At 50.0% G+C, this 23,419-nt stretch overlaps 2 protein-coding genes across 2 annotated transcripts in view; both read right to left on the reverse strand.

Moving 5' to 3' along the window:
• LOC142153213 (sodium- and chloride-dependent betaine transporter-like) overlaps window positions 1-23,419 on the reverse strand; it is a 218,681-nt gene that overhangs the window by 112,938 nt on the left and 82,324 nt on the right. The gene's annotated exons all lie outside the window — the stretch shown is intronic.
• On the reverse strand, window positions 7,311-9,742 carry LOC142153220 (E3 ubiquitin/ISG15 ligase TRIM25-like). The gene has a single exon (XM_075210595.1). It carries the CDS (start codon window positions 9,719-9,721, stop codon window positions 8,141-8,143), a length of 1,581 nt encoding a protein of 526 aa, XP_075066696.1. The 5' UTR covers window positions 9,722-9,742; the 3' UTR covers window positions 7,311-8,140.

Consider the following 23,419-nt stretch of genomic DNA (forward strand, 5'->3'; position numbering starts at 1 on the left):
AAAATTGGATCAGGACTTTTATATTTGCTAGTATGTCCAGCTACAAAAAGCACTGCACCACAGTAAATCGCCACTAGATGGTAGTGTTTTCAAAGTGCTGAGTTTGGAGCCTTCTGTTACTTTTTAACAGGTGGGGGCTGGCAAATCTCTGCCCGGGGGCGCACAGGCTGCCGCATCACATGACACATGATGCGGTAATGTTAATAAAATCTTGCATCCAGGGAGAGGGGGGGAGGGGAGGGCTGGCCCAAACAGGGGTCAGACTGAGCGGCCCAGGGGACCAATACCCCCATCCCCCCGGCCCAGCCGCCCCTGTTTTTAACCTTATATCGTCTGGAATTTCTTTTTATCTTCTTGACCAGTGGTTCCCAAACTTTTGCAGTTCGCGGCACCCTTAGTCTCCAAATTTTTTCAAGGCACCGCTCCAAAATAATTACTGAGCAGTCCTGTTTTAGGTCAAAAAATTGTAACAAGTATTTAGGTCAGGACAGAAATACTTATTTAGTTGTATGCAAAAATGCCCCCTCTGCCCCTAGGCACTCTGCCCCCTCTGACGCTGCCCCCTCTGCAGCCCTCTGTCACGCTGCCCCCCTCTGCGGCCCTCTGTCACGCTGCCCCCCTCTGCTGCCCTCTGTCATGCTGCCCCCTCTGCAGCCCTCTGTCTCGCTGCCCCCCTCTGCTGCCCGCTGCTCCCCTCTGTTGTCACACTGCCCCCCTTTCCCCCTCTGCTGTCACGCTGCCCCCTCTGCAGCCCTCTGTCACGCTGTCCCCCTCTGCTGTCACGCTGTCCCCCTCTGCTGTTACGCTGCCCCCTCTGCTGCCCTCTGTCACGCTGCCCCCCTCTGCTGCCCTCTGTCTCCCTCTGCTGTCACGCTGTCCCCCTCTGCTGTCACGCTGCCCCCCTCCGCTGCCCCGCTGTCACCCTCCGCTGTCACTCTGCCCCCCTCTGCTACGTTGTCCCCCTCCGCTGTCACGATCCTTCTCACTCTGCCCCACGCCAGCCATAAAAAAAAGCACACAAACACTTACCAATCCGCACGGTGCCGGGACCCAGCATCCACCTCTCTCATGCTGCTGTCACTGACGTCAATATTCAGTGACAGCTGCAGGAGAGAGGTGGATGCGGGGTCCCGGCGCCGCGCGGATTGGTAAGTGTTTGTGTGCTTTCTTTTTTTTATGGCTGGCCAGTGGCACCCCAGTGACAGCGCCGCGGCACCCCTGGGAGCCGCAGCGCATACTTTGGGAACCGCCGTTCTTGACGATTCTAAAGTCTTGTGATGATATGTTAATCAGTCCAAATTTAATGCAACATATTACATATACAAAGAAACTCAAGCCAGATGCTCTGTGCTATGTCCTTTACTTAAGAATGAATTTATATATAGTGTAACTTGCTGTGTAATGTATTACACTAGACCTCAACACCTATAATGCTGACACAAGCCACTGACCCTCCAGCGTGCCGAGCTCCACTCCTTCACCTTCTCCGCAGATTCCTGCACCGTGCTCCGGCTATCTGTGGCTCCACTGTACCCGCGCTCAGCGCTCTCGGTGTCCGAGCGTCTCTGCAGACAACACCAGGGTCACTTCTTTGCTCCCTCTGCTGACTCCCAGCTCAGTTCAGTGCCTCGCGGTAAGGTTAGTTGCAGTCAAGCTGCCTCTGTCTCCCAGGGCCGCTGATGAGACAGGGCAATGGCGACTTCCACCTCCCGTTTCGCGCTGAAACCTTCTCCGAGTTGTTTCTCCGCCGCGCCTTTGCAGAAGAGGGTTTTTTCCCTCTTCTCCTTAGCCCCGGGAGCTAGTAAACCGGACGAGTACTTTTGGGGTGCTCTACTACGATTTGGCTCTCTTCCCGAGCCTAGATATTTTCCTCATTGACAGGAGCTGCTATCAAAAGCACCCGGCCATATTGGCTTTCAAGCCACGCCCCATCCCTATTTTTTTTAATTGTCAAACTGCGCTGTACATCTCCTCTTACAGCAGAGCTCAGAAAGGCAGGATTTATAAATAAGAGGATTTGTAGAACAAGGGGGCATACTGTGAGATTGGGGGCTTGGTCCTTATGGGCCCTCTCCAAAAGGCGCCACAAGGTTTTCGCAGCGCACAAACAATAGACTATACAGGGTGAAACCATACAGAACAGTAAACAAAAACTACCAATACTTCAGAAACTCCAGGCAGGCTACGATGGAGCAGAAGAATAGGTGAGGAGACAGGAGGGAGGAGAGCCCTGCTCATGCAAGCTTACATCCTAAGGGAGGGTAAACAGACCAGGCACAAGAGGAGAAGAGGCACCAGGCACAAGAGGAGCCAGTTGAGGCAAGGGAAGACAAGGGAGAATGAGAGGAGGAGATGGTGGGTTAAGTGGATGGTTGGCAGGCTTTGAGGAAGAGGTGAGTATTGAGTGCACGTTTGAAGGAGCACAGAGTAGGAGAGAGACGGATGGAACAAGGGAGGTCGTTCCAGTGAAGGGGGGCCACATGGGAAAAGTCTTGGATTCCGGAGTGGGAAGAGGTGATAAGAGTGGAGGAGAGGCGGCGGTCATTGGCCGAGCGCAGGGAGTGGGCAGGAGTGTGAATGGAGAGGAGGTTAGCGATATAAGGGGCATTAGAGTGGGAGAGAGCCTTGTAAGTGGTGGTGAGGAGTTAGAAAAGAATTCTGTAGGGGAAGGGGAGCCAGTGTAGGGCAAGGCAGAAGAGGAGCGGAGTGAGAGAAAGATGAGTCTTGCGGCCGCATTGAATATAGAGCAGAAGGGGGAGAGACGGGAGTGGAGGAGGCCAGTGAGGAGATTACAATAATCGAGGCGGGAGATGATGAGTGCGTGGATGATACTTTTGGTGGCATCCTGAGAGAGAAAGGGACGGATGCGGGCAATGTTGCATAGTTGGAAGGGACAGGCTTGGGCAAGGAAATGAATGTGGGGGGCAAAGGAGAGAGAGGGGTCGAGGGTGACACCCAGGCAGTGGAGTTGGTTGACAGAGGAGATGGTGGTGTTGTTGACGACAATAGAGAGGTCATGGTGGGATGGGAGTCTGGGCGGAGGAAATAAATAGGTATCATAGAGGTCCCAGTGCTTTGGACGGAAATATAAAAATTGTCCTTGCACCCAGCCAAGAAGCTAGGGCAATGGATAAGTGGTAATAGCCGCTTAAAATCAAAAGAACTTCAGTGCTAAGTGCTTTACTCTGTGCATGTGTTTGCTCCATTAACTACTGTATTTTCAGTCACCTCTGGCTTAGGTCACACCGGGGGCACATAGCACCTCAGAATACAAGCAGCAGGTCTATTGGCTGGAGGACAAGGTGACAGCCCATCGCCTGCAGAGGGAGCCTTTAAGCCCCGCTGCGCACACGGACATCTACACCTCATCTTAGCCAAAAGACAGAGAAGCTGTGCGGGGGAAGAGGGGCTATTACAGTAACAGAATTCAGGAACACATGGGACAGACAGATTGTTATTGTACAGACTTATGCCGCTCCTGCGTCTCCGGACACCCCCTGTACCTGGAGGAGGGAGGGGCTTTAAGCCTCACAGACTCACCTTCTCCAGGTTTTCTACTTGACACAGCGCCTCCACCCAAGTCAGTCTCTCTCTTCATGTTGTGGGTCCTTGCAGGGCCCACCAGGAGGTGACTCAGGAAACACGCACACTCACAGGTAAAGGGGAGCAGCCACGTTTATTAGGATAAAGGTCGGTAACCTTTGACCTTACCCCTGACAAATAGTGGGTGATGTGGGTGAATGGTTTGTTCTATAAACAACAATGGACATAAGATGTAGAGCGATATAACCATAAAGCTATAAGGAATAAGTGCAGCAAATGTATAACACAATGTGAGACAAGGTAACAACTGAATACAACTGACCGTTACATGCACAACACAAACTGCTGACAATACAATGGTAATATGACACATATGCAGCAATGCAGTGATAATAACACGGATGCAGTGCGACTAAACACTGGAATAAGATGTGTTTGTTGTAGCTTGTTACACTTGTTTTAAATCACTGCTGACTTGTTATTACAGATAGGTGTCTCTTTCTTTGATATAATGTATCGTATCAAATTATTGCTGAGACTGAGGGTCATGTGTGGCCCTTTTGTAGGTTAGAGGGCCACATGGGCAGACCCTGAGATGTATCAGGTTGACTATCACTGGTTTACACTCAGTAATTATCTACGGTTTTGCCCCCTGAATCATCATTATAACACAGGTGACATTTTATACAACCACTTTTTCAGCGCACAATTCCAGCAGACTGATCTGTAATAAACTGTAGAAATTTCTGCAGTAAAATCGCATCTCAATATACTGTGCATTGCCTCATTCACATTGTCCAACCTTCTACAACCACTTATGAGCAAGAATCGCAACCACCCTCCTACCCACATGCTATCACTTCTAAAATGGCAGCTGAGAACAGGGGGGGGGGGCTATATATGAAGGTATTGATCCAAAACTAGCAAGATTCAACATTTTACCGGAATTGACGTTTTGCCCCGTTTTCAGATCCGAATTTGGTGCGAGAAACCGAGTCATGGCTCAGTACCCCAAAATTCAGATCAATATACATGGGCAATGTTGCATGCACTACTGTTAGGTGCACGTAGCTCTCCCTTTTCAAGAAGAGCCGTGTGAAGCGGGGGCAGGGTCTAGCCACCTCAATTATACAGTGCCCCAGGCTTGGAGGGGGTTTCCAGGCACTAGGACCCCCCCTCCTTGGTTTGCCTATAGGGAGGTCAGTAATATAATAATCTGCAGAATATATCTATCCTCTGCCACGTCCGGCTCACTTCCCTGCCCACCTGCACCACCTCCATAACAGCCCGTGATAGTGCCACCTACTTCGTAGTGAAAATCAACATCATTGGACAAAATATTTCCTCATGCCCCAACCACCTTCTCCTATTCTCCCCAGTCCACTCTCAGCTCCTTCTCCCCATGAACTGAGGATGAAGATCTCATCATCTCACCCCACAACCTGCCCCCTCGACTCCATTCCCCCCTGGCATACCCACCTCTAGCTCACCCCACAACCTGCCCCCTCGACTCCATTCCCCCCCGGCATACCCACCTCTAGCTCACCTCTACAACCTGTCTCTCTCCACTGGCACATTCCTATCCTTCTATAAACATGTGGTCATCTCACCAATATCTAAAGTCACCATCTCTCGGCTCAGCCTCTCATTACAACTACGGCCAGGGTGGATTGGCCATTGGGCTTACCGGGAATTTTACTGCTAGGTCAGGGGATTAATGTAGCCGACCGTAGGCTGCTTGATGTATTTTTTTTCCATTACATATTTTTTTGGTATGTTTGTTTTTTTCATAGTTGGGTATCGGCCGACAATCAGGATCAGCGTCACCAGCCTAACATGGGGACTGATTGGGGGGGGGGGAGAGGGGGGCAGCGGAGGCTCCACTTTATCAGGGGGGCAGCACGGGAGCATCATTGTGGCCACGGAACTTATCTTAAACCCCGCCCCCCTATGTGTGGCCTCGGCTTCGTCCTTCTCCTATCCAGTCAAAAGCAAAGGTCACATGGGAAGCGCACCATGTGACAGGTGCCGTCCCATGTGTACAGTGCAGGAAGTGCGGCTGGAATAAGGTAAGTGTAAGTGTGAGTGTGTTTTATGTCAATGTAGCGTATGTCAGTGTTATGGCAATGTAATGGGGGTGAGGACAGGGGACCTTATGTCAATTTAGTGTGTGTTAATGTAGTGTGTTAATGTAGTGTGTGTGTGTGTGTGTGTGTGTGTGTGTGTGTGTGCAGGGGGGCTTATGTCAATATAGTGTGTGTGGGAAGGGGGCTTATGTCACTGTAATGGGGTTGAAGGCAGGGGGCTTATGGCAATGAAATGGGGGTAAGGGCAGGGGGGCTTAGGGAAATGAAATGGGGGTGTGAGGTAGGTGTGAGGTAGGTGGTGACTAATGGGTGATGATGGGGCAATTTAGTTTAATAGTGGGGGGCCTATTAATTTAAGATGAGGAAGCAGGACTTTTAATTCAATGCTAGTTTGGGGCTATTAATTAAGTGTGGGGTTTGAGGAGGAGGACTATTTATTAAATGTGAATAAGAATAATTTAATCGCAGGGATGGTTTTGGGAAATGGTTATATTTATTTAAAGTCAATGCTATTTATTGCTGGGCCTGTTTGGAGGTAGGGAAATAGGTTAACTTATTAAATGGAAATACTATTAATTTAATGTTTGGATTGGTTGGAGGGAAATATCTATATTAATCAAATGTGAATACTATTATTTTAATGGGGCTGGAGGGAGGCCTAATTATTAAACGTGTGTGCTACTGATTTAACGCCGGGGCTCGTTGGAGTTTTCTTAATTTAATGTACCCATTTTTATTCCAGATAGGAATCTCAACATTCCAGGATCCAGACAAGCAGCAAACTGAGCTAAAGACACCAGCAGCCACAGGTAGGGAAAGCAACAAGAACAGAACACACATACTCGGGTACATACAGTGGGCGCACAGACACAGTGAGCGCACACACATACAGGGACAGACACAGTGGGTACACACACATAATGGGCCCTGCCTATCATTTTTTTGGTCCCGCCCACATGAGGCCACTTTCAGACATTTTTCCAGGGCCACTTTAACTTCCCAATCCGCCTCTGACTATGGCCCTATATGGAGCGACCTCTGTACAGCCACCTCTCTCACTTTCTCTCCTCTCACTCCATACTTGACTCTCTGCAATGTGGCTTCTGTCCCCAGCATGTCACTGAGTGCCCTCACAAAAGGGATGAATCATTTATTTGCAACAAAGTCTAAGTGTCACTTCCCCATCTTCCTGCATCTCTCTACTGCTTTCAACACTGTTGATCACATCTATAATAAACCCTATAGTATGCAAACATAGTATACAACTACACCCATAGTGTACAATCCACACCCATATTTTTTGCAACGTCCATAGAATAAAAACCACGCACACATAATAGAAACCATGCCCATAGTCTAGAAACCACACCCCATATTTTTGGTCACGCCTATTTCCTAAATTGCACTAGAGAAATGACAGTAAGAATCTGATTGGTTGCTATGGGCAACATCACATTTTCTACAGTCACCTGTGGAACAATTTCCAGAAATGCCCCATAACTGTTATGTAGTTTTATATATTTAATTTGAGAAGAACAAATAGAATCACAATGTGTATCAATATGAGCAGCATTTATTTTTTTAATCAACAAATGTAATAATCAGATTACAAGAAGCACAGATATATATCCCAACATTATAGGTAGAAAAATCAGGATAAGATTTTGGCCTTGCCCCTGATCTATCCAGTCACTCCCCATTTGCTGGCACAGACCACATCCCAAAATCTCTAAGCCCAACATCCTATAAACACTGAGATTTGGGGTTGTCCTGTGAATAATATGGACTATTGTGCTGTATGCACAGCCCATCACATGTCCTGATAGTCACGATATTCACTCACCCGACTGTAGAAATAATGTAAAAACCGCATTATCTTCTAAAGGAATAAAAGGTAAAGTTGTAAACCACACATTTAAAGGGATATGTTCAACTTTGTTAACTTAAAAATTAAATGTAATAGACCCATTTTGCTTATTTTCTAATTATAATTCCCTATGTATCTTTTAGCATTTGTTAGATACATCCTCTTGAATAGTGCATCTAACATGTACCTGAAACCGAAAAGCTTCTGCAGGTTGTTCTGTCTTTGGGGTGGGAACTCTCTGCAAACATGGCCGCCCCCACTGCTGCGTTATGGTGCCAGTGTCAGTGGGCATAAAACATTCAGCATAATATATTTGTACTGAACATTTTGGCACAATGACGCCGTGGTTTGGATGGTTGTGTCTGCAGAGAGTTTTCACTCGGAAGACAGAGCAGCCGCAAAATATTTTATCTTCAAGGAGTAACCACTGGGGAAGCTGCTCCCACATACATGTATATTATATATTTATAATGGAAGTTTCTAACACACCAACAAGGGAACAAATCCAGACACACTGGTCACCTGGTTACACAGGAGGAGGGGCTCAGCTGTAGCTCCACCCACTGCTTCATTCTATTGGATAATATTGCACAAATCAGATTCCCCTCCCTCTGATGTCACCAGTCTCTGGGCAGATTTCTTATCATTTCTCCCATTTCCTGAGTCCCCCAGATATCGTTATACAACCTCCCCCTACCCATAATGCAGCATGAAGGGGCTCAGTGAAGGTGGCAGTGACGGTGTGTAAGTGTGTGATCGGGTCACACAGAGAATAAAAGGACATCTGTCCAGCCTCATAATCCAGATATATCCTCACTCTATCACAGGGAATATTGTCAGGTAACTGGATCACTTTATTGTCATGTATCACTGAGTACTGATTATTATACCCCCTACACAAACACCAGGACTTGTTATTACATCCAAAGTATGACTGACGTCCTCTCCTATCTATACTGGGATAACACATCCCTACCCTCCATACCCCTGATTTACTGACATCCACTTCCCAGTAATGTCGCCCTGAGGAAAATCTCCTGCTGCTTATTACCTGATTATACTGAAATCTCTCTGGTGTTTCTGGATAATTCTGGTTTAAATCTGACCTGTATGCAAATTTCCTGTCACCTGATATATGTATATTATTAGCAGCTGTGTTTACATCCAGTAATATGTCTGTAGCTTCCTGCACATAGATCCCTGTATTTATACCTGTTATTATATCAGATAATGTGTGTAATTTCCCTGAGATGAGACCCACATCCAGATCTCCTACACCATGGACCTGGTCATCATCTCTCTCTCTGTCCTCAGTATCACACAAGTCAGCTGTGTCTGGGTCCTGTAAGACAGTCACTGGATCAGACATGTTACACAGCTCCTCAATGTGCCGCATCTTCCTGGACAGCTCGTCCTTCTTTATTTCCAGTTGCTGGATCAGATCAGAGACTGAGAGTGAAACGCTCTCTTCTTGCCTGGAGATCTCACTCAGGACTCTCTTCTCTAGGTCTTCCAGCTGTCTCCTGATGTCTCTAAACAGGGCAGTGACTTTCTCTGTTACACCAGCTGCTTTTTCCTGATCTTCTCTTTTGCGCTCCTGCAGTCTCTGGACTCTTTTCTCAGTCTCCTCTCTCTTTGTGTTCAGTTTCTGCAGAACATTTCTCAGCTTCTCCTTCTTCTTCTTAGAGGCCTCATCCAGCATCTCCACCTGATGTCCTTGATGTTCTCCGGCCACAGTGCAGGACACACAGATACAGGCAGCATCCTCAGTACAGTAATATTTCAAGAGCTCCTTATGGGCGGAGCATTTCCTGTTCCCCAGGGAAGTGGTGGGATCAGATAAGACATGTTCTGCTGACTTGCTGTGTACTCTCAGGTGATTATCACACAGAGAAGCTTCACACAACAGACAGGATTTAGCAGCAGGTACAGGAGAGTGAATACAGTAAGTGCAGAAGATCCCAGTCTCCTCCTGATCTGGCCAAGTAGACAGAAAACTCCCCACTATGTTACACAGAGTTATATTCCTCTGCAGTGCAGGACGCTCCTGACACTCTGCTCTGCATTCAGGACAGGTATAAACTCCAGACCCCTCCTGTGTATCTAACACACGATCAATACAGACCCGGCAGAAGTTATGTCCACATCTCAGTGTTACAGGATCTGTATAAATGTTCAGGCAGATGGAACAGTCCAGCTCCTGTCTCAGATCAGCAGACGCCATCGCTGACAGCAGAAGAGAGAAATGAAAGTTAAAGTATCTGACACTCAGACACCAGTGGGTGTGTTTCACATTCCCCACACAGGGCGAGGCTGAGCTTGTCACTCACATTATATCTATAGGCTCAGATATACTAAGGGACACAGCTAATACATAAAGGGATAATGCAAAAAAAATTTAAAGGTCATTTAATATAATGAAAATTACTACTATTGTACATTTTGCACGGATGACACAAAAGTTACTTTAACAAAAATACAGTTATTTAACTGGGTACAATTTTGTGTTTAAAGAATATAGATTAAGACATATATAGACATATATAATAGTTGTCTTTATTTCCTGATTGTTAGGAACCCCTCCAGCCGGCACAACACAACCCGGAGTCTACTCTGCCAATCAGGTGTTCACTGGAGCCCCTGATGGTGGGGACAGGCTGGGCTGCAGACTGACAGAGGGTTGTGAAGTGTGTTCCGGCTGGGGAGAACCCCGGCAAGCGGAGTGTGGTCCACGCAGAGGTCAAGGGCAGGCAGCAGGTAGCAAGTCCAGATAACAGGCTGGGGTCAAGGGTCACAGGCAAACAGGAGAAACGGTAAACAGGCCAAAGGTCAGGGTCACGGGATACACAAGCGAAGTCCAAATCCAAGCCATAGCGACGGCCGGGACTGAGGTAAGGGAGTCGCGGCGGCTGGGTACCGCCGCGGCTCGTAACACTGATCACATAGTAATTAGCATTAAGTTTCTGTGGCTATGTCAATGGAAAACCTAACATCAAAATTCCCTAAATGCATACTTGCCAACTCTCCCGGAATACCTGGGAGACTCCGAATTCCGGGTAGGTCTCCCGGGAGAGCTGACAATTCTCCCGCATCTGCCCACTTCCTAATGAATTGGGCAGATTTAAAGCCACCATGATGCAATTCTCCAGGGATCGCATCATTTTGGCTCGCCCTTCCGTGCTAAAATGATGCGTTTACGTCATAGGGGGCAGGGCCAAAATGATGCAATTCGCGTAGCCCCGCCACCTCACACCCACCTCTACACTGAGAGTCCCGGAGGCCGATCGGTAAAGTTTGGCAACTATGCCTAAATGTTCTCTATCTACTACTAGGGATGTGCACCGGCCACTTTTCGCGTTTTGGGTTCTGATTACCTTCAGGTTTTGGGTTCTAATGTGTTTTGCCAAAACACCCCCCTCAAGGTTTTGGGTTCTGATTTTTTTTTTTAAAAAGCATAAAAACTGCTAAAATCCAGATTTTTTTTTTTTTTTTCACTCCTACGCTATTATTAACCTCAATAACATTCATTTCCACTCATTTCCAGTCTATTCTAAACACCTCATACCTCACAATATTGTTTTTAGGCCAAAAGGTTGCACCGAGGTAGCTGGATGACTAAGCTAAGCGACACAAGTGGGCGGCACAAACACGTGGCCCATCTAGTAGTGGCACTGCAGTGGCAGACATGATGGCAGTTTGAAAAACTAGGCCCCAAAGAGCACATAATGCCAAAAAAAGAGGTGCACGATGGAATTGTCCTTGGGCCCTCCCACCCACATGTTGCGGAAAAAGGACATGCGCACTTTAACACACCAATCATTTCAGCAACAGGGCCTACCAAACTACTGTGGCTGAAATGATTGGTTTGTTTGGGCCCCCACACAAAAAAAGCAATTCATCTCTCCCTGTACAAAGTAAACTGGCTCTACTGAGGCAAGATGCTGTCCTCATCCTCATCCTCTGATTCCTCGCCCCCTTCAGGGTGTACTTCCTCATCCTCACACATTATCAATTTGTCCCCGCTGGACTCCACAATCACAGGTCCCACTGTAGTCTCTGGAGGCCATTGCTGGTCTTCATTGAAGAATTAATAATTCATTTTGATGAACATCATCTTCTCAACATTTTGCGGAAGCAACCTCCTTCTCCGCTCACTGACCAGGTTCCCCGCTGCACTAAAAACTCTTTCGGAGTACACACTGGAGGGGGGACAACTCAGGTAAATAGAGCCAGTTTGTACAGGGGCTTCCAAACTGCCTTTTTTTCCTGCCAGTACAAGTAAGGACTGTCTGACATTTCTACTTGGATGTTGTCATCAAAGTAATCCTCCACCATTTTTTCAATGGTGACAGCATCCAATGCAGCGACAGTAGACATGTCAGCAATCGTTGGCAGTCCGGACCAGATGTTCTCTGCATCCCCGCCAGCGGGTCGTTTAGGAAATCTCAGCTGTTTCCTCGCAGCCACAGGTGTGGAAGAAAATGAAGGAGGAGCTGTTGCCATGTCACGGTCCTCTTCAGATGACAATCTCCTGATCAGCAGGTCTTTGCACCGCTGTAGACTTGTGTCCGCCGGAAACAGAGACACAACATACACTTTAAACCGAGGATCCAGCACGGTGGCCAGAATGTATTCCTCTGACTTTAAAAGACTGACCACCCTCGGATCCTGGCAAAGCGTACGAAGGGCTTCATCCACAAGAGCTACATGCTTTGTGGAATCGCAATGCTTTACCAGCTCCTCCCTCAGTTTCTCAAGCTGCTTCTGCAACAGCCTGATCAGGGGAATCACCTGACTCAAGCTGGTAGTGTCGGAACTGACTTCTCGTGTGGCAAGTTCAAACACCTGGAGAACCTTGCACAAAACGGAAATCGGCCTCAACTGCGCTTGACTCAAGCGCATCCCCACTCCTTTGCCTATGTCGTAGGTGGCTGTGTAGGCTTGAATGGCCTTTTGCTGCTCCTCCATCCTCTGCAGCAATATAGAGGGTGGAGTTCCAGTGCGTCACAACCTCTTGTTTGAGGTGATGGCAGGTCAGGTTCAGGAGTTTTTGATGGTGTTCCAGTCTTCGGTAGGCAGTGGCAGAATGGCAAAAGTGTCCCGCAATTTTGCGGGCCACCGCAAGCATATCCTGCACACCCCTGTCACTTTTCAGATAATGCTGCACCACCAAATGTATTGTGTGGGCAAAACATGACACGTGCTGGAAATTGCCCATATGTAATGTCCGCACAATGTTACTGGTGTTGTCCGACACCACAAATACCCAGGAGAGTCTAAGTGGGGTAAGCCACTGCGAGATGATTTCCCTCAGTTTCTCTAAGAGGTTGTCGGCGTTGTGCCTCTTTCCTAAAACCGGTGATACACAACGTTCCCTGCCTTGGAACGAGCATGCGTTTCGGAGATGCTGCTACTGATGCTGCTGCTGCTGCGAAAGGCGATGCATCTACCCAGTGGGCTGTCAGTCATATAGTCCTTAGTTTGCCCTGAACCACTTGTCCACATGTCCGTGGTTAAGTGGACAGTGGGTACAACTGCATTTTTCAGAGCACTGAGGACACTTTTTCGTACTTCTCTGTACATCCCATATATCGCCTGCCTAGTGAAGTGGAATCTAGACGGGATTTGGTACTGGGGACACAATACCTCCATCAACCGTCTAAATACCACTCCACTGATGGCGGACACCGGACGCACGTCTAACACCAACATAGCTGTCAAGCCCGCAGTTATCCGCTTTGCAATAGGATGACTGCTGTCGTCCTTCGTGCTCATGGCAAACGACTGTTGTACGGTAAATTGCTTAGTGAAAGACGTAGCGGTCTTACAACTTCCCCTCTGGGAAGATGACCGACTCCGAGCAGCAACAGCAGCGGCAGTAGTAGGCGTAGTGCTACAGGATCCTCCGGAAGAATCCCGGATTGAAGAGGACTCAGTCATGCCGGTGATATGGCCTGCAGGACTATCTCCGATCCAGATTGAGGAGGAAATTGACGAGGAGGGTGTTTCTGGTGTGGATACAACGGGACCAAGGGATTTAGGTGTCCCTGGACTGCTGACGGTCCTAGCCACAGTTCCTGAACTAAACACAGAATTATGAATGGTCTTCAGGTGACGTAGAAGGGAGGATGTCCCTAGGTGGCCAAGATCCTTACCCCTGCTTATTGCAGCTTTACATAAGCTACATATGGCAATACAATTGTTGTGCGGATTGGGATAGAAATAATTCCAGACCGAAGAGGTGGATTTTTTGGTCTTCTGCCCAGGCATGACGATGGGCTTTTTCGTCCCTTGGACAACAACTGTTTCCCCCCCTGGTGCCTCATTTGAGATAACTACATCAGCATCCTCCTCGTCAAGTTCCTCCTCAGCGCCAGCTACATCAATATCCTCCTCCTGGTGTTGTCACAGATCTCAAACAGAAGTACAACTAGGAGTCACGAATTTGGTGAAAACACTCTGTGTTTATTTGCAGAGAGGTATTAACAACAGGTAATAAGGAGCAGTGGTAAATACCAGGTTCCAGCTGATGCAGAAAGTAGCATGAATGTCCAGAAACAACCAGGTAAACGGTAATGCAGGGTAGCAGAGGGTAGGTATTAACAACAGGTAATAAGGAGCAGTGAAAAATACCAGGTTCCAGCTGATGCAGGAAGTAGCATGAATGTCCAGAAACAATCAGGTAAGGACAACAGGAAATTACATCAGGATTGGACAACAGGAAAGGACATCACAGGATGGGACAACAATAACCAGCCCTGTGTGCTGGGAGTGACAGGTATATAAAGGGAAAACTACACCCAGGTGCATGGGATAATTGGTGAACAAGTTAACCCCTAAGGCAAACAAGAAAGGCATAATAGCAGCACCTCTGGTAATCAGAGGTACTGCTGCAATACAATACAATAATAGGACACAAAGGGCAGGAGCTGCCATGCAAAGCAGCATGTAATGCATAAGCTGAGGGCAGATCGTGACAGTACCCCCTCCCTTAAGGGCGGATTCCAGACGCCTAATTACCAGAAATGTCTGAATTCATCGGAATCATAGTCCAGAATTGGGGGCCCGGCAGAAAAGTCCTCGTCCAAGGGCGGAAAGGCAAAGGAGATCATGCCAGTTGCCAGTTCAAGAACTGCAGAACCTCCTCTCCTCTTACGTCCTCCTCTCTTACGGGACTTTCTCGGAATTGGGGCCTGAGCCAACTGAGTGGAGCACAAAGGTATCTCTTGGCCAGGTGAGATGGGTGGTACTGGTGATATTGCAGAGGCCCCGCAAGATGGTATAGCAGGGAAGTTACGAACTTGTTGAAAACTGCCTCAATAAAGGATTGAAAGTCCGATAAAATGGGGTAATCCGTCTCAATAAATGGGTTTGCCCAATCTAATGCCTCTCCCCTAAAATGGGATATTAGAAATAACACCTGTCTCTTAGGGCTACTAACAAGGCTTGGTGTGGAGGGGATCTTTGAAGCAAATAACCTCAGAAGGGCATTAAGTTGGGAAGGATGCCCCTCAAAGAAAGGTGACGGTTCAGACTTGGCATCCTCGGTAACAGATGGCTCGGACTTGGCAGATGACTTGGCAGCAGGCCCGACAGGAGACCCGGACTGGGCGGCAGACTTGGGAGCGGGCCCGGACTGGGCGGCAGACTTGGGAGCGGGCCCGGACTGGGCGGCAGACTTGGGAGCGGGCCCGGACTGGGCGGCAGACTTGGGAGCGGGCCCGGACTGGGCGGAAGGCTTGGCAGCGGGCCCGGACTGGGCGGAAGGCTTGGCAGCGGGCCCGGACTGGGCGGAAGGCTTGGCAGCGGGCCCGGACTGGGCGGAAGGCTTGGGGGAGCTGGCCCGGACTGGGCGGCAGACTTGCCAGCACTTTGAGAAGCCCGAGGGCAGACAGCACTTTGAGAAGCCCGAGGGCAGACAGCACTTTGAGAAGCCCGAGGGCAGACAGCACTTTGAGAAGCCCGAGGGCAGACAGCACTTTGAGAAGCCCGAGGGCAGACAGCACTTTGAGAAGCCCGAGGGCAGACAGCACTTTGAGAAGCCCGAGGGCAGACAGCACCAAGTGGCAACTCGGGCTGGACCGCATGGACTGGCAACTCGGGCTGGACCGCATGGACTGGCAACTCGGGCTGGACCGCATGGACTGGCAACTCGGGCTGGACCGCATGGACTGGCAACTCGGGCTGGACCGCATGGACTGGCAACTCGGGCTGGACCGCATGGACTGGCAACTCGGGCTGGACCGCATGGACTGGCAACTCGGGCTGGACCGCATGGACTGGCAACTCGGGCTGGACCGCATGGACTGGCAACTCGGGCTGGACCGCATGGACTGGCAACTCGGGCTGGAGCAGATTGGAGGGACAGGACCCCCTCTGGAGCAGACTGGAAGGGCAGCGCCCCCTCTGGAGCAGACTGGAAGGGCAGCGCCCCCTCTGGAGCAGACTGGAAGGGCAGCGCCCCCTCTGGAGCAGACTGGAAGGGCAGCGCCCCCTCTGGAGCAGACTGGAAGGGCAGCGCCCCCTCTGGAGCAGACTGGAGCTCAGGAACAGAGACAGCGGCAGGAGACTCGGAACTGGAGACAGCGGCAGGAGACTCGGAACTGGAGACAGCGGCAGGAGACTCGGAACTGGAGACAGCGGCAGGAGACCCCAGAGCTGGAGGCAGATGCTGTGACCTCAGAGCTGGAGGCAGATGCTGTGACCTCAGAGCTGGAGGCAGATGCTGTGACCTCAGAGCTGGAGGCAGATGCTGTGACCTCAGAGCTGGAGGCAGATGCTGTGACCTCAGAGCTGGAGGCAGATGCTGTGACCTCAGAGCTGGAGGCAGATGCTGTGACCTCAGAGCTGGAGGCAGATGCTGTGACCTCAGAGCTGGAGGCAGATGCTGTGACCTCAGAGCTGGAGGCAGATGCTGTGACCTCAGAGCTGGAGGCAGATGCTGTGACCTCAGAGCTGGAGGCAGATGCTGTGACCTCAGAGCTGGAGGCAGATGCTGTGACCTCAGAGCTGGAGGCAGATGCTGTGACCTCAGAGCTGGAGGCAGATGCTGTGACCTCAGAGCTGGAGGCAGATGCTGTGACCTCAGAGCTGGAGGCAGATGCTGTGACCTCAGAGCTGGAGGCAGATGCTGTGACCTCAGAGCTGGAGGCAGATGCTGTGACCTCAGAGCTGGAGGCAGATGCTGTGACCTCAGAGCTGGAGGCAGATGCTGTGACCTCAGAGCTGGAGGCAGATGCTGTGACCTCAGAGCTGGAGGCAGATGCTGTGACCTCAGAGCTGGAGGCAGATGCTGTGACCTCAGAGCTGGAGGCAGATGCTGTGACCTCAGAGCTGGAGGCAGATGCTGTGACCTCAGAGCTGGAGGCAGATGCTGTGACCTCAGAGCTGGAGGCAGATGCTGTGACCTCAGAGCTGGAGGCAGATGCTGTGACCTCAGAGCTGGAGGCAGATGCTGTGACCTCAGAGCTGGAGGCAGATGCTGTGACCTCAGAGCTGGAGGCAGATGCTGTGACCTCAGAGCTGGAGGCAGATGCTGTGACCTCAGAGCTGGAGGCAGATGCTGTGACCTCAGAGCTGGAGGCAGATGCTGTGACCTCAGAGCTGGAGGCAGATGCTGTGACCTCAGAGCTGGAGGCAGATGCTGTGACCTCAGAGCTGGAGGCAGATGCTGTGACCTCAGAGCTGGAGGCAGATGCTGTGACCTCAGAGCTGGAGGCAGATGCTGTGACCTCAGAGCTGGAGGCAGATGCTGTGACCTCAGAGCTGGAGGCAGATGCTGTGACCTCAGAGCTGGAGGCAGATGCTGTGACCTCAGAGCTGGAGGCAGATGCTGTGACCTCAGAGCTGGAGGCAGATGCTGTGACCTCAGAGCTGGAGGCAGATGCTGTGACCTCAGAGCTGGAGGCAGATGCTGTGACCTCAGAGCTGGAGGCAGATGCTGTGACCTCAGAGCTGGAGGCAGATGCTGTGACCTCAGAGCTGGAGGCAGATGCTGTGACCTCAGAGCTGGAGGCAGATGCTGTGACCTCAGAGCTGGAGGCAGATGCTGTGACCTCAGAGCTGGAGGCAGATGCTGTGACCTCAGAGCTGGAGGCAGAGGCTGTGACCTCAGAGCTGGAGGCAGAGGCTGTGACCTCAGAGCTGGAGGCAGAGGCTGTGACCTCAGAGCTGGAGGCAGAGGCTGTGACCTCAGAGCTGGAGGCAGAGGCTGTGACCTCAGAGCTGGAGGCAGAGGCTGTGACCTCAGAGCTGGAGGCAGAGGCTGTGACCTCAGAGCTGGAGGCAGATGCTGTGACCTCAGAGCTGGAGGCAGATGCTGTGACCTCAGAGCTGGAGGCAGATGCTGTGACCTCAGAGCTGGAGGCAGATGCTGTGACCTCAGAGCTGGAGGCAGATGCTGTGACCTCAGAGCTGGAGGCAGATGCTGTGACCTCAGAGCTGGAGGCAGATGCTGTGACCTCAGAGCTGGAGGCAGATGCTGTGACCTCAGAGCTGGAGGCAGATGCTGTGACCTCAGAGCTGGAGGCAGATGCTGTGACCTCAGAGCTGGAGGCAGAGGCTGTGACCTCAGAGCTGGAGGCAGAGGCTGTGACCTCAGAGCTGGAGGCAGAGGCTGTGACCTCAGAGCTGGAGGCAGAGGCTGTGACCTCAGAGCTGGAGGCAGAGGCTGTGACCTCAGAGCTGGAGGCAGAGGCTGTGACCTCAGAGCTGGAGGCAGAGGCTGTGACCTCGGCACAGGAGGCAGAGGCTGTGACCTCGGCACAGGAGGCAGAGGCTGGCACCTCGGCACAGGAGGCAGAGGCTGTGACCTCGGCACAGGAGGCAGAGGCTGTGACCTCGGCACAGGAGGCAGAGGCTGTGACCTCGGCACAGGAGGCAGAGGCTGGCACCTCGGCACAGGAGGCAGAGGCTGGCACCTCGGCACAGGAGGCAGAGGCTGGCACCTCGGCACAGGAGGCAGAGGCTGGCACCTCGGCACAGGAGGCAGAGGCTGGCACCTCGGCACAGGAGGCAGAGGCTGGCACCTCGGCACAGGAGGCAGAGGCTGGCACCTCGGCACAGGAGGCAGAGGCTGGCACCTCGGCACAGGAGACAGAGGCTGGCACCTCGGCACAGGAGACAGAGGCTGGCACCTCGGCACAGGAGACAGAGGCTGGCACCTCGGCACAGGAGACAGAGGCTGGCACCTCGGCACAGGAGACAGAGGCTGGCACCTCGGCACAGGAGACAGAGGCTGGCACCTCGGCACAGGAGACAGAGGCTGGCACCTCGGCACAGGAGACAGAGGCTGGCACCTCGGCACAGGAGACAGAGGGAGTGGGTGCCTCAGGACAGGCGGCTGGAGCTGGCAGATTGGGTCTCTTCGCAGAGAACAGGAATGCTGGAGCATAAACAGATTTGGAGTGCCGAGAGGAAACAACAGGAGATGGTTCAGTAAGCTGACGTGGTCTACGGACAGGACAGTCCTGCAAGAAATGTGCATTGCTGGCACAGTAGAGACACAGTTTGTTGGTTACTCTGCGCTGTCGCTCCACTTCGGTCAGATGGGGGTGTGGCCCACTTGTGAACCGGGCATTAGTTAAACTGCAGTTGTTAGTTAAATGCAAATTTGACATGGTATTATTGCAAGGTGTTGGCGGCACGGATTCAGCAGCAGACAGAGTTGGCTGGGTCAAATCAACAGTATTAGATTTCAGTAAAACAGTCTCTGATAGTCTCCTGAGTGGGTCCAAAAGCAAAGTGGAAAATTTGGCCAGCTGGGAGCGTAACAATATAATGTCCATTTGTAAGGTTTGTAGCAGTGGTAATTCCATGATTGGTAAAACAGACATGTTGCAAAAGACAAATGAAAACTTGATTGCAACAAAAAAAGTCCCAGAATAAAACAAAACTTTCACCTGACTCCAAAGCTGTTTTTTGGGCTGGTTATACTGTCACAGATCTCAAACAGAAGTACAGCTAGGAGTCACGAATTTGGTGAAAACACTCTGGGCTAGATTTACTAAGCTGCGGGTTTGAAAAAGTGGGGATGTTGCCTATAGCAACCAATCAGATTCTAGCTGTCATTTATTTAGTACATTCTACAAGATGACAGCTAGAATCTGATTGGTTGCTATAGGCAACATCCCCACTTTTTCAAACCCACAGCTTAGTAAATCTAGCCCAGAGTGTTTATTTGCAGAGAGGTATTAACAGGTAATAAGGAGCAGTGATAAATACCAGGTTCCAGCTGATGCAGAAAGTAGCATGAATGTCCAGAAACAACCAGGTAAACGGTAATGCAGGGTAGCAGAGGGTAGGTATTAACAACAGGTAATAAGAAGCAGTGAAAAATACCAGGTTCCAGCTGATGCAGAAAGTAGCATGAATGTCCAGAAACAATCAGGTAAGGACAACAGGAAATTACATCAGGATTGGACAACAGGAAAGGACATCACAGGATGGGACAACAATAACCAGCCCTGTGTGCTGGGAGTGACAGGTATATAAAGGGAAAACCACACCCAGGTGCATGGGATAATTGGTGAACAAGTTAACCCCTAAGGCAAACAAGAAAGGCATAATAGCAGCACCTCTGGTAATCAGAGGTACTGCTGCAATACAATACAATAATAGGACACAAAGGGCAGGAGCTGCCATGCAAAGCAGCATGTAATGCATAAACTGAGGGCAGATTGTGACAGGTGTACAACATTGACACCTTCATTATCCAAATCTGTAACTGCACTGTGGGTGATCCTTCCAGCATATGCAGAGGGCGTGCTGCAAATGGTGGAAGGAGCCACCTCTTCCCGTACAGTGATGGGAAGGTCAGGCTTCACAACCACCAACACCCTTGGACTCGCCTTGGGGATTTGTGATGCCATGTATTTAGAAGGCAGAGTTGTTTGCTGTGTTGTTGATGACAGCTTAACTCTCCTCAATTTAGAGGGGGGGGAGGAGGAGGGCTTAGATCGTTATGTGAAGCTGAACCACTAGTCATGAACACGGGCCAGGGCCTAAGCCGTTCCTTGCCACACCGTGTCGTAAATGGCATATTGGCAAGTTTACGTTTCTCCTCAGATGATTTTAATTTCTTTTTTTTGATCATTTTAGTGACCTTTGGCTTTTTGGATTTTACATGCCCTGTACTAGGAGATTGGGCATCGGCCTTGGCAGACGACGTTGATGGCATTTCATCGTCTATGTAATGACTAGTGGCAGCAGCTTCAGCATTAGGAGGAAGTGGTTCTTGATCTTTCCCTACTTTATCCTCCAAATTTTTGTTCTCCATTATATGCAGCACAAACCCCTAAACCACATTCACTCGGCAAAGCCTTTAAAGATTATATGCGGCACAGGAGAGTACCACTGGACTGGAGTTATACAGCAGTACCAATGGACTTATACTGCAGGATCAGTGAACTTAGTTATATTGCAGTACCAATGGACTTATACTGCAGGATCAGTGAACTTAGTTATATTGCAGTACCAATGGACTTATACTGCAGGATCAGTGAACTTAGTTATATTGCAGTACCAATGGACTTATACTGCAGGATCAGTGAAATTAGTTATATAGCAGTACCACTGGACTGGACACAGGACAGCACCACTGGAATTATGGCAGCACCACCACTGGACTGAGCAGGACAGAGCACAGGACAGCACCACTGGACTGAGCAGGACAGAGCACAGGACAGCACCACTGGAATGAGCAGGACAGAGGACACCACTAACACACCCTCCCTCTTCCCTGATCAATGCCCGAGTGAAGATGGTGGCGGCAAGCGGGGAATATAAAGAATCCGGATTTGCCATCACTGTATGTGGCTTAGATGGCAGTCCATTGCCAGGCGGTAAGATTACCTGGGAGACCCCACTACTACAATTGAACATTGGAGCTCTCCACTCGGAATCCATAGTCTTCCGCCTTATCGAATGCCCGTCCGTTCCTTTGATTCTGGGCCACCCTTGGTTATCCCGCCATAACCCTGTTATAGATTGGGTAAAAGGAGAGATTGTCCAGTGGAGCTCTTATTGTACTCAGTCTTGCTTGACACTACCTCTGCGTGTGATTCAGCCTATTCCGGAGCAGCTTCCTTCACACTATCATGACTTCTGGGATGTTTTCTCCAAAAAGGCTGCTGACACTCTACCACCGCACCGGGATTTTGACTGTGCCATTGAGCTCATTCCGGGTTCAAAATTACCCAAGGGACGCTTGTACTCTCTCTCCGGTCCAGAGACCAAATCCATGCAAGAATATATTGACGAAAACTTGGAGAAAGGTTACATCAGGCCATCCAAGTCCCCAGTAGGAGCAGGGTGCTTCTTTGTATCCAAGAAGGACGGTGGACTCAGACCCTGTATCAATTACCGAGGGCTGAATCTTATTACGGTTAAAAATACCTATCCCCTTCCTCTCATATCCATACTTTTTGACCAATTAAGAGGGGCAACTATCTTCACAAAAATCGGTCTTCGTGGTGCCTATAACCTCATACGTATTAGAGCAGGTGATGAGTGGAAGACGGCATTCAACACGCTCTCGGGCCACTACGAATATCTGGTCATGCCGTTTGGCCTTAGTAATGCCCCTGCAGTATTCCAGGATTTGATTAATGAGGTGTTACGTGAGTTTCTGGGATTCTTTGTTGTTATCTACTTGGACGACATCCTCATTTATTCAGAATCGTTGTCAGTGCACCAGGGTCATGTCAGACAAGTCCTACAGAAATTGCGGGAACATCATCTCTACGCTAAAATCGAGAAATTCGAGTTCGAGGTCCGGAAGGTATCCTTCTTAGGTTACATAATCTTCTCAGAAGGTTTCTCCATGGATCCAACCAAGGTCCAAGCCATCATAGATTGGGTACAACCGAATAACCTAACGGCGGTCCCGAAATTCTTGGGATTCGCCAATTATTACAGGAGATTTATTGGTGGTTTTGCTGATATCGTGGCTCCTATCGTCTCCTTGACCCGCAAGGGAAGTGATCCAGCTGTTTGGTCACCACAGGCAGTAACTGCATTTGAAACTCTGAAGAAAGCTTTTGTGTCTGCTCAGGTCGTCAGACACCCGGATCCTAAGGTACCATTTATTCTTGAAGTAGATGCCTCTGACGTCGGTGCTGGGGCCATCTTGTCACAAAAAGATACCCAGACCCACCGCTTACATCCGTGTGCCTTTTTTTCCCGTCAGTTCTCTTCAGCAGAAACCAACTATGACATAGGAAACCGAGAACTCTTGGCCATTAAATGGGCCTTTGAGGAATGGCGGCATTGGTTGGAAGGCGCTGCACACCAGATCGCAGTTATAACGGATCATAAGAACCTACAGTATATACAGTCAGCCAAACGACTGAACCCCCGTCAGGCTCGTTGGTGACTGTTTTTCACTCGGTTTAACTTTATAATCACCTACCGTCCTGGTTCTAAAAATGTGCAAGCAGACGCCCTGTCCAGAAGTTTCCTGGCACATCATACTCCGGTCTCTAGCCCAGAGCCTATTGTTCCTATGTCCGTTATTCATGCTGGGTTAACCCAAGACCTAAGTTGCACCCTACAAAGATTTCAGAAATTGGCTCCTCATAATACTCCAGTAGAATGCATGTTTGTTCCAGTACATCTTAGGAAGGCAGTCCTGGCGGAAGCACACAATAATCAGACCGCTGGACATCCTGGGGTCTTCAAAATGTTGGAAATTCTTTCACGTACGGTATGGTGGCCATCTTTGTCTGCTGAGGTCAAGGATCACGTCCGGTCTTGTGAGGTTTGTGCCAGAAACAAAATTCCCAGGACTCGTCCGGTAGGCCAGTTAGTTCCTTTGGCCATTCCTGCAAAACCATGGACGCACTTGTCCATGGACTTTATAGTGGATCTGCCTATCTCTACAGGACACTATACCATCTGGGTCGTGGTAGACCGGTTTAGTAAG

The sequence above is a fragment of the Mixophyes fleayi genome, chromosome 4 (genome assembly GCF_038048845.1).
Source record: "Mixophyes fleayi isolate aMixFle1 chromosome 4, aMixFle1.hap1, whole genome shotgun sequence".
Taxonomy (NCBI): Eukaryota; Metazoa; Chordata; class Amphibia; order Anura; family Limnodynastidae; genus Mixophyes; species Mixophyes fleayi.

Coding starts and splice junctions, on each gene's coding strand:
- LOC142153220 (XM_075210595.1), bottom strand. CDS start 9,721: ATGGCGTCTGCTGATCTGAGACAGGAGCTGGACTGTTCCATCTGCCTG.